General features: G+C 32.0%; 1 protein-coding gene across 1 annotated transcript; it reads right to left on the bottom strand.

Annotated features, from left to right (window-relative positions):
* Positions 1-6,796: 6,796 nt before the first annotated feature.
* Positions 6,797-14,598, bottom strand: LOC139512316 (D-beta-hydroxybutyrate dehydrogenase, mitochondrial-like). The gene is made up of 6 exons (XM_071299827.1): positions 14,376-14,598; positions 12,545-12,739; positions 11,152-11,304; positions 9,653-9,846; positions 8,708-8,962; positions 6,797-7,309 (listed from the first exon to the last, which is right to left on the bottom strand). Exons 1-6 carry the CDS (start codon positions 14,572-14,574, stop codon positions 7,217-7,219), a joined length of 1,089 nt encoding a protein of 362 aa, XP_071155928.1. The 5' UTR covers positions 14,575-14,598; the 3' UTR covers positions 6,797-7,216.
* Between the last annotated feature and the right edge of the window lie 683 nt (positions 14,599-15,281).

The raw sequence follows: 15,281 nt of genomic DNA, 5'->3' as shown, positions 1-15,281 counted from the left end.
TCAGTTTGTGCATCTTATTAAGTTCCGTGGTCAAACAGTTAAGACAATACTGTATAATCATTCCAAGATACCTTTAAAAAATATAGAATAAATATAAAAGAACAAGTAATGTTCTTCAAATGCATGTATATTAATACAAATTGCCTTATAGAAAACGCAAAAACGGGAAAGGTGAAGATTCTGTGCATAGCCCACGTGGAGTAGCCCAAAATACGTCGTGTGTACAAATGTAAAGGATTTCACTAACCGTTACAATAGAATAGAATAGTGTTGTATTGATAACCAAAGCGCCAAAAAGATTTAATTACACTTATGTTCAATGATTCTTTAAACCAATTGAAAATTGAAAAAAAAACATAAAAAATCAAAATCGACCCATTCAATTGAAAATAATAAAAAAAAACCAGCTAGTACATTATTCACAATACAGTATTCTAGTTAAACTTTGGCCGACTTCCTGTCTATGTTCCATTATCATGCACAGTAAATGTAAGATACATGGAGTGTTGGAATGGAAGGACCAACAAAAGTTATCCAATTAAATTGCTAAAATCCAAACATACATGTATGCTATTCTGTCACATTGTCTAAAACAGTGAATACCAATATTGATGTCTTACGTTAACTAGCTACCTGATATATTAATTGTTGGTTGTTTAATGGAAAAATTAAATGTATACACTGGACGATAACACGCACAATTTTAACGGTAAACTCCTCTTAGTGTGTTTCTTTGTTTATGAAGGACAAACTATTTGTACTGCAATTTGAAAATGAGGGCAAGTTATAAAAGAATATACCGTTTGCTTTACCATGCAAAGGTCACGTATCTATACAATGCCATGAAGAGTAGTAAACATGCTGACTGCATTGCATTGACACTTTTCGACGCATCCGATACTTTGCATACATTAGACCATCCGAACGCAACTGCGTATTTCAAAATCCCGTACCGTTAAATGGCGCTCTACGAAAGTGATGATGAGGTAGCTGATTGAATTTGTATTTCATATTTATTTCTCTCTCTTTGGGTCTAAATAAGTCATGTTATTATACAAAGTCCAAATTCCGACAATCTTCGAGCTATATATTCATATTTGATGAGTTATTGATATAAAAGGATTTATATTCATCGTCAGGAGTTTATTTACTGTTATCATACAAGTGCTTCCGATCGGAGGCACGAAATAATAAAGTGTTAATTCCATTTGCAAGAGATCTGCGAAGTAATGAGATATTCATTATCATGAAGGCTTTATCTTATCTTTAGTAGTGCATATCAAGAGTAAGTATGTACGACGGGTGTTGCATGCTGCGTAACATAGACTCGAGTGCCTGAATTCACTCCTCTTTTATTCCGTTTTATATTCATTTGGCCTCTTCTGGATTTTCCTGAGATTTTGCATGTTTTTGTTAACGTGCTTAGAGCGAGTTACACTCTCTTCACAAGAAGTCAGAAATTTTACATCCCTAATCCTACTGAATGCGGCTACGTAATTATATTGGTCATGGTGCTATCACTTATAGATGAAAGTTAAATTAAATATGACAATTGGTTGATGTGTTTGAGCTATTGATTTTGCCATTAACTTAAGGGAATTTCCGTGAAGAATTCTCCTCGGAGTTCGGTATTTTTGTTATTTTACTTTTCAAAGTATTATGAATGTTTTTTTCTTTCTTTTTTGTCTTCGGGAATAAACTCATCATATATACCAGGATTGAAATTTTATATTAACGACAGACGCACGTTTCGTTTACAAAAGATTCCTCAGTGACGCTCGAATAAAAAAATGTTAGTAGGCCAGATTAAGTACGAATTCGAATAGCATTGAGGACTAAAATGTCCCAAAATTTTGGCCAAACACAGCTAAGGTAATCTATACTGAACAATGGTCGGTATGAATTCTACGGAGCCCTGCTAGGGACATGCATTGAAATAACATTAAAATATATTGTGCGCACAACTAAAATATCTTGTGCGCACAATATAATATATTGTGCGCAAAACTTAAATATACTGTGCGCATAAAATAATTCAGTGTGCGCTCAAATTCATTGACCTTACACATGGAACGGGGATTTAATTTCTCTTTTCAAAGCGATATAATTGAAAAATACATACGGGTTACTTTAAAAATGGGCGAAATAAAGGAAACAATAGTATACCGCTGTTAGAAAGTCATAATTCGATTTAGAGAAAACAACTCTAGGCTACAAATTAAAACTGAGGGAAACATATCAAATATATCACTGACAACAAAAACCAAATGAGAATGCTACGCACACAAAAAAGAACCACAAAACTAATTATTCCTAGTATGCTATATATATATATACACATTCATGGAACTACAATCTGTCGATATCTGTATCTTGGCATTGCACAAGGTCATGTTTTTCTCTGACTGTTTACAATAAATCCATTGGATGTTGGATGTGTACGGATTGATAATTTAGTCTTAGATGCATGATTTTTTTTAATATAAGTTGTTAGTTGTTTTGAACTAGCTGTCAGTTAACTGTGAGTACTCTCAGATCTTAAACTAGTGTCTTTTTGTTGTTGGGATGTACAAGTACCCGGCCACGTCAACTTGTTTTTTTGTCCATCTGATGATTTAAGCCTCTTTTTTTTTTTTACATAATTCGTTATTATTTTGTACTTTTATACCACTGTTCCAGGTAAGGGGAAGGGTTGGGATCCTGTTTACATGTTTAACCCCGCCATATTCTGTATATATGTGCCTATCGCAAATCTGGAGCCTGGAATTCAGTGGTTGTCGTTTGTTTATGTGTTATATATTTGGTTTTCGTTCATTTTTTGTACATAAATAAGGCCGTTAGTTTTCTCGTTTGAATTGTTTAACATTGTCATTTCGTGGCCTTTTATAGCTGACTATGCGGTATGGACTTTGCTCATCGTTGAAGGCCGTACAGTGAACAATAGTTGTAACTTCTGTGTCATTTTTGTGTCTTGTGGAGAGTTGTCGCATTGGCAATCATAGCACATCTTCTTTTTTTATATATAAGATGACAACTGCAATTTTCCCAACTTGACACAGGAAGTTTTAAGAAAAAATGGTGAGTGGAACCTGGTTTTATGACAATGTGAAATATAATACTAAAATGACAACAATGTTAGTGGTACAAGATTACAGTACAAATAAATTCAAGAACATTCAGGGCAGAGAAATACACAAATAAACAATACAATAGAACATTTCGAAATGCCAACAGTTGTCAATGGTACCAAGCTTATAATTTAATACGCCAAGCGCGTGTTTTGTCTACATAAGAATCATCGTGTTTCGTCTACATAAGACGCGTCGTGTTTCGTCTATATAAGATGCGTCGTGTTTCGTATACATAAGACGCGTCGTGTTTCGTATACATAAGACTCTTCGTGTTTCCTCTACATAAGACTCATCAGTGATGGTAGAAACGTTTAGAGTTATAACGAGGTCACCATCGAACTTATATAGACTGATCATATTGGTTTACCTATTTTTCTGTAACTATTTCAAAACTACTACTTGTACATATGCATTACACTTTGTTTCTGCAAATCTCAAGGTTTTGTTTAAGTTGATTGAAACAAGACTGACATGCTTCTCAATTCACGATTTCATTTTGTTATGCCCGTCGACGATGTAAGATGTCATTATATTCAAAGGCCTTCGCGTTCGGACATTCGTCCGTCCTTTTTATGATAAATGTTTTGGTCATAGAAGTTTATGATGTCATCAACTTAAATAAATTATTTGGTTTCTCTGAAGATATCATTGTAAAAGTGTAAAGTTAGTCGAATCGAGTTAAAACTAAGTACACATACACGTTCTTTATCAAAGATTACCACGTTTGATCATGATTAAGTAATATTTTGACTCAAAATTGACGGATCTTTATTGGAATGTGACGGTGTAATCAGTCTTAAAGTCATTATTATTGAGAAAACAAACCCATCTCTAATCAGAGAAGTTTGAATTCAACACTAAAAAAGGAGAAAAAACTAGATAAAAGGAATTTTAGATGTCCGCCTAAAAAAGTTGTTTAAAATATTCGAATAACTAATAAATTGTGTTTGTGTTAAAATGGAATTGCATTGAGTCTTCCTACTGGAAATTATTGTCATCATATTTCAAAGGACGTTTCGTGTCATTGCAGGTCTTTGGTTTTTAGCATGATCAGGTTGGCGCGTTTTCTTATTGTTCGCAGGCTTACTGTTTGCTAGCTTCAGTCTTGTTAAAATCTACAGAATGCTGTTCATATATTTTATGAAACTGAAATGTTACACAGCGCATTAGGAATGGTCAATGCATATGTTCAACTCATTGGAATATTTTGTTTCTGTGTGTGTTACATTTTAATGTTGTGTTTTTGTGTGTGTTACATTTTAATGTTGTATTTCTGGTGTGTCGTAGTTCTCTTATATTTGATGTGTTTCCCTCAGTTTAAGTTTGTAACCCGGTTTTGGTTTTTTTCTCAATCAATTTATGAATATCAAAAAAACAAACGAAACAGTTATGATTCATTTTTTTCAAATATGGTTCGTTTTGGTGCATCATTTAATCAAATATATGTGGCGCGATTGCTCGCAATCGGTTTGATTGCGAATGATAAATCTGCATATCAACCATAAAAGAGCTAGAATTTAAACTAGCTTCCAGTATCATTCGATACATGTATGAGCTCATACAAAGAAACAGTCAACGAAAAAACATTGTCTTGAAACAGGCAAACATAAAATGTCGTAGTTTAAACATGTTTATCAGCAAGCAATCATCTACAAAACTGTGACAAAGCTGAAACAGCATAAATAAGTAGAAAAATGGTTGAAAATGGATGTATTCATCATATAAAAAAACCCACACAAAACTTATAATTAAAAAACAAAGTATCGCTGTTCGGGTACTGGAAGCTAATTTAAATTCAATTGCATAAAAGGGAAATCATGTTCCATGGTCTAGGATTATAGCAATAAATACACATCCAATTGACTTTTCATATATAAGTCTGCATAGAAATACTGAAAAAAGAGTGGACACACTGAAAAGTCTCGCCTGATCTTGTGTTCATAATTGAATTTATGTTGAAAGTAAAAAAAGGAAGTTTAGACCAAAAGCATTTCATTAAACTACCATTAAGATTTAATGTTCAATAATCAAATTAGATGTATGTTTAATTGTTATATGTTATTCTGATTGGCTAACAGCAATCTTGCGTCATTCTTCATTTCAAAATGAATTTCATGAATTGTAACATACGTGATCGTGATTACACACGTTTCAACAATAACACGCACAGGTAAATAAAAGGAAAAAAAATGATAGTAATCGTGTTTTCATAATCATAGCGAAAAAACGTAATTATAAGTATTGAATGTTATTTTTAGTAATTTCAAATGCGTTGACCGTGCGTACATGTATAGAATAAATGCATTTCCGCGCTATATACAAAATGTACTTAGGTCAACACTTTTACACCAAATGAATTTACAGAAAGAAGCATTCAATTCTTAAATGAAATGTTCCCATTTGAATGGTTTTACACGTCTAGTAATTTTGGGGTTCTTTTTAGCTTGTTGTTCGGTGTGAGCCAAAGCTCCGTGTTAAAGGCCGTACATTGACCTATAATGGTTCACTTTTATAAATTGTTTCTTTGATGGAGAGTTTTCTCATTGGCACTCATACCACATCTTCCTATATCTATGACACCACATTTTCATTTATTTATATGATGTCAAGATGAGAAAAACCTTTTCAGACAGCAATCACTGTGAAAAAAATTATATTTAATAAATCAATTGCTGAAAGGATGTCAAAAAGAATAAACCTTATACGACATACGGGTCTTATAAGTATTCTATACACGAAATACAATTGTACTATATACAATTTACTATCGTATCCGAAAAACATTCAACATATGAGATATTGAAATTAATATAGACCAATAAACGGTAACCATGAATATAAGATCAAGGTCAGATGATACGGACCAGACACATATATATACATTACATTTCTTCCATAAATCAAATAAAGTTAACTACATTGTATATGCTTAAAGTATCAGAGAAATAGACCAAAGCACAAAAAGTTAACTTTGCCGGTACACTGAACCATGCAAATGAGGTCAAGGTCAGATGACACCTGCCAGTTTGACATTAAAATCGCAACACAATATTGAAAATCTATTACATATGTAATCTAAGATGTGCACTTAACCACGAAAACTGAACCTTGTTCAAGGGTGCAAGATTAAGGTCAAGTGAAAACGATTTAACTTATATTATGCGCACATTGAATTGGGCGCATATTATATACATGTATTTAGATTTTATCATTTTGTGCGCACAATATATTATGTTGTGTGCAAAATATATTTATATTGTGCGCACAGTATATATAAATTGTGCGCACATTATATTAATTTGTGTGCACACTATAGTTTTTTCATTGAATGTCCCGAGCGGGGCTCCGTAAAATTCTGCTTCATATGAGTACATGCAAAAATCAAGTCGGTAAGTAAGGATGCATTATAAACTTCCATTGGACTATTGACTGTCTGCTGAAATACTGAAAAATAAACTCAACAAATATACTGTATATTAACGAATCCTAGCTGTGTCTAAAGATAACGAAGTGTAGTCGATATGAAAACAAGAGCCAACTCTAGATCCATATTTCGAAAAAAATAACATGTGCAATCAGTGTTGTTGTACACCAAATATAAAGAAAACTTTTATGTTTTTCATATTAAAAGTTATTCATTTTACTAAGTTATTCATTTTATCACATTGCATTAATATATGATGAAATGCATAGAGCCATATCTTTTTGTCCTCGTTTGCCATTCCTTTTGAAACAATGTAATTGATAAAATTTGCATACTAGTAATTGTTGTATAACGTTTGAGGAGTAAAACAACAGGAATAATTTCACACGTTAGATATCGGTTTTTATGTCTAATATTTGACAAATTACAATATTTCATTGCTACTACTTCGAAAATAAACTTTTATTTTTGTATTTTTTTTATCATTGTCTGTTCAGGAGTGGCTTTAATGTATACTATGTTTTATTTGACAGAGAAGTTTTAATAGGAAGACATTTTTATTTGGAACAGGCAATTTATAAAGATACATGTAACTCTTGTTGACCGAATTCAATACTCCTACATTTTTGTATTTTACAATATTTCGAAGAATTTACATAATCTAACTGTTGAACGCTTTATAACAGCCTGTCTTCATGCCAATAATAAAGTCAGTAATGTATTCTGGTAAGAAGTTAAAGATTCTAGCATATACCTGAAATGAAAATAAGATTATAATTAGATATGTATTGTTTATACATTTTGAATGTCTACAGTAATTAATACTGTAATTATATATAAATAGGATTTTTCTATCATAGGCAATTAAGATTTTGCATGTTAGAAGTTATATATAAATTCTATTATTTTGTTTAATTGGTTGGAACAGTTTTACATATTATACATTTTCAACGCGATCAGTGTGACTAGAGGACATACCTGAAATGGATATTGTTCATGAGTTTCACAATACCGGGTAATGCCCACAATGAAGCTATTAAATCAAGATGTTCAAGAGGTGAAGTTTAAATCGCCCCTTTGTAAATTTCACGTATGCTATTACGAGTTGGTTGACCGTTATGGAAGATCCGTTTCACAAATCACAACGGAAATGATCCAATTGTCGTAACTACAAACCCGGTCCTCCTTTTCTGAATGTGACCTTCAGAATTAAACTTAAGGATGTTCGCTACTCTGTTAAAAAATAACAAGCTTTTTAAAAGACTATTATGAATTGATGATATATAAATAAAGAAACTAAAAAAGCAGAAAAAAATGGAGGTCCGTGTGCTTGTTTTCGAGATATAAGCCGTTGTAAATTTTGCGGGAAATAATTCTCTCTAGATTTTTCTTTCACTTAACATTGGCACCTTTTTTGTTTAAAAAACTATGAAAAAATAACAAGGATATCATAAGATTTTGAATTATGGCTTTTTAAATAATATGTAATAAAAATATGAAAAGAAAAGTAGGGGTTAGTGGGCAAAATATTTTAATGTTAATACATGGATAAAACCAGAGGATTCCGAAAATCTGGTAAAAATTCAAAAAGTAGAGGAGCAAACATCCTTAACACCGGGTTTGTGCTTTCATGAGCAATACGACAGGTGCCACATGTAGAACAGGATCTGCTTATCCTTCAGAACCTCCCGTGGTGGGGTTCGTGTTGCTCAATATTTGGTTTTCTGTGTTGTGTTTTGTGTTTTATGTACTGTTGTTCGTATGTTTGTCTTGATTTTTCAGCCATGGCGTTGTTAGATTATATTTCGACTTATGAGTTGGTTTGTCCCTTAGGTATCATTCTCTCTTTCACATAGAAAACATCAGATTAGCTATTATATACATCACCGTCCGACTAGAAAAGCAATGCAAACTTTTATATGTTTCGATATAATATGTTAAATCGATATTTGTTCCTTGCTCGATACTTCACGAAAACCTTTGCCAGACTAGAACAAAATAATTCTGTTTTGCTTAAACAATGGATTTGTAACAGAAATATGATAACCCCCAATTTTTTCTATTTAAAAAAATATTATTCTATAATAACTCTGCAATTAAACCATTAATTGCTTTACGAGGAAACACTTTTCAACTATTACAATTAACTTACTGCATCTATGTCAAAAAGTCCAGTACCACCGTCAACTATGTATCTTGCTTTAGGTCGAGTGTTAATTAAGGCATCCTTTATAGCTTCTGTCACAGGTTGCACAGCTTTTTCTGTGTCGAGTGTAGGGTCAAATTTTGAACAACATTCAGTGTATCCCTTCAAAGCACGAAAGAAATAGTCCCTTCCATAAAACTGTCTGACTTCTGGTAAAGCTTCGTCCCACATCTTACCGACGTCTTGTTTGATTCTTTCACACTATATAGAAAAAAGACAAAGTAAATTCTTATGTTAAAATCACATAAATCAACCAAGAAAACAAATCAAGGTAGCAAACAAATGAAGGAACGTCAAGAGTAGTTAACTCTTAACAATAGTCTTTCATAAAGTAAATCGCATGGAATTTACGCTTTTCCAACAGTTTTTACTTTCTTGCCAGTTAATACCCGGATGTGTCATCTTTGAAATTAGCACTTTTACAGTTCTTATTGAAAATGTGTAGTAGTGTAGTGATGATATTTGTTTTGATGTCGTTAAATTATAGAAACGATAAACATAATTGAAGATGAGTAGAACCTTTATTCTTTTTTAAACCATGTCCCTTTAAAAGTTTATATCCATATGTATAGTAAAATTATAATACAATTCCTATGGTTACTATTGACCTGAATGCATGAAATAAAATAAAAGGTTTATGTTAAATTGAATAATCATGACTTATTGTTTAGGCATATCTATCCGCTTTAACATCATCTTAGTTGGTCTGTTTTTTAACAGTTTAAGCATCTAAACTGTTCTTTAGTGCATTCAACTAATAGTTATACCTTGAAATTTCTGAAACATGTGCATTGTGCTGATGTTCGTGTGGTGTTCGGTTATTGTATTACTAAGTTTAACCTAAATATTATATATTTTTATATATTGAGTATAACGTGAGTTTACAAATACCGCTACTTTAGCAGCTATACTAGTAGCATGACCATAATTCCCAGGTTCAATGATCGATACACCAACACCAAACTTGACCATTTCTAATCTCAACGAATCTGACATCGTCTCTATAGCATGTTTACTTATATGATATGCAGATCTTCCTGGCCAGCTTTGTCTGCCTAATATACTTGAAACATTGACAATTCTACCTAAGATAATGAATTTAAAAAGAATTAAAACAAAAGTTGCAATGGCACAGAGATATTTCATATAAACATATAAACCTATATTTCAAATGTGAAATAAATCCGAGAGTTCTACCAACTGACTTCGGATAACAAAAGGTGTTGTCATGTCATTGTTGATCATGTTGCATAAAAAGTTATTTGGGAAACGTAGAAAAAGTATTGTTCTAGACATTTTCTTTATCATTTATTAAACAATCCCTGGTAAAAAAAAGAATGATAATTTAAAAATTCAAACATAAAAAATCATTTAACTTGTGATCACACAACACTGATAACTGACTAATTAGCTATGCGAATTCACGAACAAATGAACTGTTTTGTCACTCAATATATTTTTTTTTCTGTTTTTTTTTTTAGTCTTGAATGTTTTATTCTACAATCAAATATTACGTGAACAGTTATCAAAGGTACCAGGCTTATAATTTTATACGCCAGACGCGCGTTTTGTCTACATAAAACTCATCAGTGACGCTCAGTTCAAAATACAGAACATTGAATCTTAAAAAACATCTGCTGATATCCCCCTTTCTCATCTTAATTCCGTTATAAGTGTTCATAAAATGGGTATCAGCAGCCATTTGTTTTTTTGAAGATTCAATGTTCTAAAATACAGAACGTTGAATCTAAATATAAAACAAAACGGCGACTGATACTCTCGTTATGAACACTTACATAGGAATAAAGATAAGAAACTGGGATAGTGGAAAATAAAAGAAGAATTCACATTTTCCTAAGTAAGTGAAACATTGTAAATTAACAGATTTTTTATATTGCAAACTATTTTACAATATGGTAGTATAAATTGCATGAAAATTTGTTTAAAGATTGACTACTGTTTACGTGTTGTACGTAAAGATACTGTCTGTTGGATGTATAACATGATCTAATACATTGACATTTGATTTTTTATTTGAAATCTGTAAGATATCTTCAAGTCCTTGTTTACTCAATTGTAAATGACAACAGAAAAACACCTCATGCATTTCGTGTGTAAATAACTCCCAATTATAGCTGTATAGCAGTTATTTCTTAGTATAAAGTTACAAAAGGTGTTAGATGGAGACTTTAAAAGCACATGTTCATTGTAGTTTTCCATACAAGACAAATTGTAATATATATATATTATGTTTCATAGCTATAATAAGATGTGATATGAGTGTAAATGAGTGTAAATGAGACAACTTTTCATGCAAGGAAACAATTAATAATTTAAAAGTAAAGTATTATGTGTCAAAGTTTATTTATATATCCGAATAAACAACCAACCTTTCGATTTTCGAATCATTGGTAAGAACGCCTTTATTACAGCTATATATCCGTATAAGTTAATCTCTTGAACTTTTCTGTATAAACTTAGGGTGCAAAGTTCAATGTCTCCAGATAACTCAATTCCAGCATTATTTACAATGCCCCATAATCCTGTGTAATGAAACATATTTTGCAATATACTGTCGCACAGTTAGTAAAATTTATCACAGACGACCGGACTCTAAGGTTTATGTGATTTATCATTCCTGGTTTATGATTAGCAAGATAAACCAAAACATAAGAACTTTTTATCGACATGTAAGACGTATTCGAAACCTGTATGTAACTATATCATGTATATCTGAAAATCTAATGTCATATTATCAATGCATTATTGTAGTTTTTCACATACGAGAAATGAATATAACAAGACATGGTGTAAACGTCACTTTAAAAACAAACATAAAAACAAATCACTCATCATGGTAGATACCAACAATACAATTGTGTATGTACGTCAGATACGCGTGACTCATCAGTGACGCTCGAAACAAAAAAGTTTAAAATGCCAAGTAAAATTATTGAGGGTCCATCACTTCCAAAAGGTTCTACAAAATACAGCTAAGCTAGGCTACATATTCCAAAACGCAGATTTTAATGAATGAACAGCGTCCTTCCTTTATGTTAATCTCTAGAGACCACGACTCAAATATAACAAACTACATTTATAGAACCTTCTCCCAATTTCTATTGCGATTTACACCCTACTAGCCAAAAATCTTCGTATGTTACATAAATGTACTGTTGAAGTATTTATTTATGCGTTTCTCTGTTCTGGGTGTTCTTGTGATTGGTTGTGCTGTAGTGTTATCATTTTAGCGTTACTTTTTAACATTAACATATACGCGGGAGTTTTGGCTAGCTATAAAACCAGGTTAAATCCAATTTTCTTCTTAAAATTTCATGTACAAAGTCAGGAATATGGCGGTTGTTATCAAACAGTCCGTTTCTATGTATGTTGGCGTTTGTTTTATTTGCAGTTCAGTATTTCTGTTGCTCGATTTTTTCCTCTTATAATTGACGTGTTTTTTCGGTTTTAGTTTGATACCCGGGTGTGTTTCTTCTCAATCGATTTATGACTTTAAAACAGCGGTTTAATACTATTTTTTCATTTACAAATGTTGTTTGACAGTGTTTATCAATAAGCATGAGTTTATGATCCGCAAACCAGCATTCGTAAAAACGTTGATGATTCTTAATCACACTTGTTTTCCAGAATGAGACTTGCTGATCATTCAAGAAAATATGATTATTATCTAGATGTGTATATTTAATATCTAGAGTCACTTGGACGATTTTGCACGAATAGACCACACTCGACAGTTTTATTATATATGTAAATTTGATGTACCTCCAGATATGTTCATAACTTTCAATACCGCTTGCTGTATATCTTCTGTTTTTGTAACATCTAACTGAACTGCATGTACATTTGATACTTTTCTGTCCCTTCCATTGATGGCATAGTCTTCAGTTAAGCTTAATACACCAGCAAAAACGACAAAACCATCATTTGCTAGTCTGTTGGCTAAATGGAAACCAAAGCCTGTAATATATGTAAAGAGGGAAATAACTATCTTTGCAAAATTGACGTAGGTATCTATTATCTCTGCTTTATAGATATGGTGTGACCAGCCGTACTTTCTTTGATGAGTTAGGTAAAACAAAGTACTTATGTATAATCTTTTTATGCATTTTTTTTTGTAATATGTTGTTTCGTTTTTTTCTCTCAAGAAGACAAAAGGTAGCAATTATTGTTATACATTTAAATTCTATCTTTCTCAGGCTTATAATTTTATACGCCAGACGCGCATTTCGTCTACAACAGACTCATCAGTGACGCACATATCAAAATAGTTTTAAAAAAAAGTTGTGCCAAATACGGCCAAGGTAAATACATGCCTGGGAATCTAAAATCCTTACTATTTCATAAAAAAATCATACTTTTGTAATCAGGAAATTTGACCATATAAATGATAATCAAGTTGAGACAGAATTACAACAAATTGATGGTAACCATAAAACTTAATTATCGTTGATTTCAGTCACTCTTGCTTGGTACTCTGTTGTGACATTTTTCATGTAAGAAGCACACTTCTTTATGAAATATGCATAGTGTGAAAGTGCACGAGCGTTACGTATAAACTGAGATACATGAATGTAAACACACTGCGATAAAACAGAGGGGTTGTTACTGCTATGAAATTGAAAAAATAAAAGTTGAAATCATCACTGTTGTCATATGTTCTAATTCTAATTCGTTTATTAGTGTAACTCTCGCGGGAGTGATCAAGATATGATATTTCTAACTTTCGGTGGTTTCTTAAGAAATAGTTCATGGAAGCGATAGTTCATGGAAGCGATAGATTTGTTGGAAATTTACATATGGCTTTGACGTGATGTTCGAATCTTATCCTGAGCATTAGCGTACAACTTGAAGAAACCAAATTTTTTTTGTCTTGGTTTTCTTTTCGACAGGACACAGGGATAACGATAAAATCATTCATCCGAAGAAAACATTTATTATGAGAGGGTTAGCGCTATAGAACCAGGTTTAATCCACCATTTTCTACATTTGAAAATGCCTCTACCAAGTCAGGAATATGACAGTTTTTGTCCATTCGTTTTTGATGCGTTTTGTTATTTGATTTTGCCATGTGATTATGGACTTTCCCAATTGATCTTCCTCTAAGTTCAGTATTTTTGTGATTTTACTTTATTTCTACATTAATTATGATTTTCGACGATAGTTCGAGTATCTAAACTGACAATCAAAAAGGCAGGACGATGATTTCCCGTATCCCAAGTTAAAGTACAAATAAGAACACTATATTTTGATACACTAGATTCACATAGAATGTCATAATATTCTAGCTAAATAGTATTGCCATAGTTTACGATTTAAAGTGGTCAACAAACTTGCAAGAATGTCAGCACGGGCTAAATGATAGCGGTCTATACTGATAGATGTAAGAATGTGAGGCAGGAGTACCAATGAGATAACTCTCCATCCAAGTCACAATTTTTAAAAGTTTATGTAGGTCAATGTAAGGCCTGCAAGACGAATCATTGGCTCACACCGAAAAGAAAGCTCTACAGGGCCTGAAAAGAACTTTTAGTGAAACATCATGTAGCATAGAAATTTACACTATAAAATAATGGTAGTATGCTATTTTACATACCTGTATCGCAGCCTGTTATTAGAACAGCTTTCTTCTTCACAGGTAATAAGTTTTTGTATTTTATCTCCGCATAACTGTATGTTATTTTAACAATTACTATGGAAATAATGCAAACATAATTGTTTACAAGAATATCAAAAAATAATGCAAAGAGCAGACTGATCACAATTGTTCGATAAAGAATGACTAAAGTATCCATAGCTGTTTGTCAAACCTTCAAATAGTCATGCCAGAATATATAAATATATATCAGTCGATAACCTAAAATGTCAAGGCCACTTAGATCACTTGATAAAGACATTTCGTACCTATGTAAACCAGTAAATATATATATATAACGAAAAATTTATGCTGTAAAATCAGTTAAGGAAAGTTCAGTAAAAATGTAAATCTCATATTTTGGTGTAAAATAGTTCGTTTGTAATGCGACTATTTGTTGTACAACTTTTTAGTGAGACGCGGTAGGGAACATTATAATTCTATCTTTTAAGTCACTTAAGCTACTGGGAACCATTCATTCTACAACTAGTCCTTTTTTTTTTATTTCTATTGTCTTGACGAAAACTAGATTTAGCATTAAGAAGAAAATGTAGTTGAACGAACTGATCCCTTTGATTAATTAAAAGTATCCCGAAAAGCTCAATACTTACTTTTTTCCTTTTTAAAATATCTTTTCACAAATCAAATGTCTTCTTTATGTTTCTTACGAATGCCAACAACAAAAGACACATATTTTAGTTTTAATAACTCGAGCAGGCGCCATGTAGATACACACACTTACGTTTCCTTACAGAACATATTTTACTGTTTAGTCTGTCAAATAATTGACATAATATCATACAAAATTTTTCAGTAATTTTCCTTAAGACAATCAAAACCCATGCTTCATAGTATGTATTCCAACAG

The sequence above is a fragment of the Mytilus edulis genome, chromosome 2 (genome assembly GCF_963676685.1).
Source record: "Mytilus edulis chromosome 2, xbMytEdul2.2, whole genome shotgun sequence".
Taxonomy (NCBI): Eukaryota; Metazoa; Mollusca; class Bivalvia; order Mytilida; family Mytilidae; genus Mytilus; species Mytilus edulis.
Note: the sequence above shows the minus strand (reverse complement) of the source record. Positions and strands in the feature narration are given on the sequence as shown.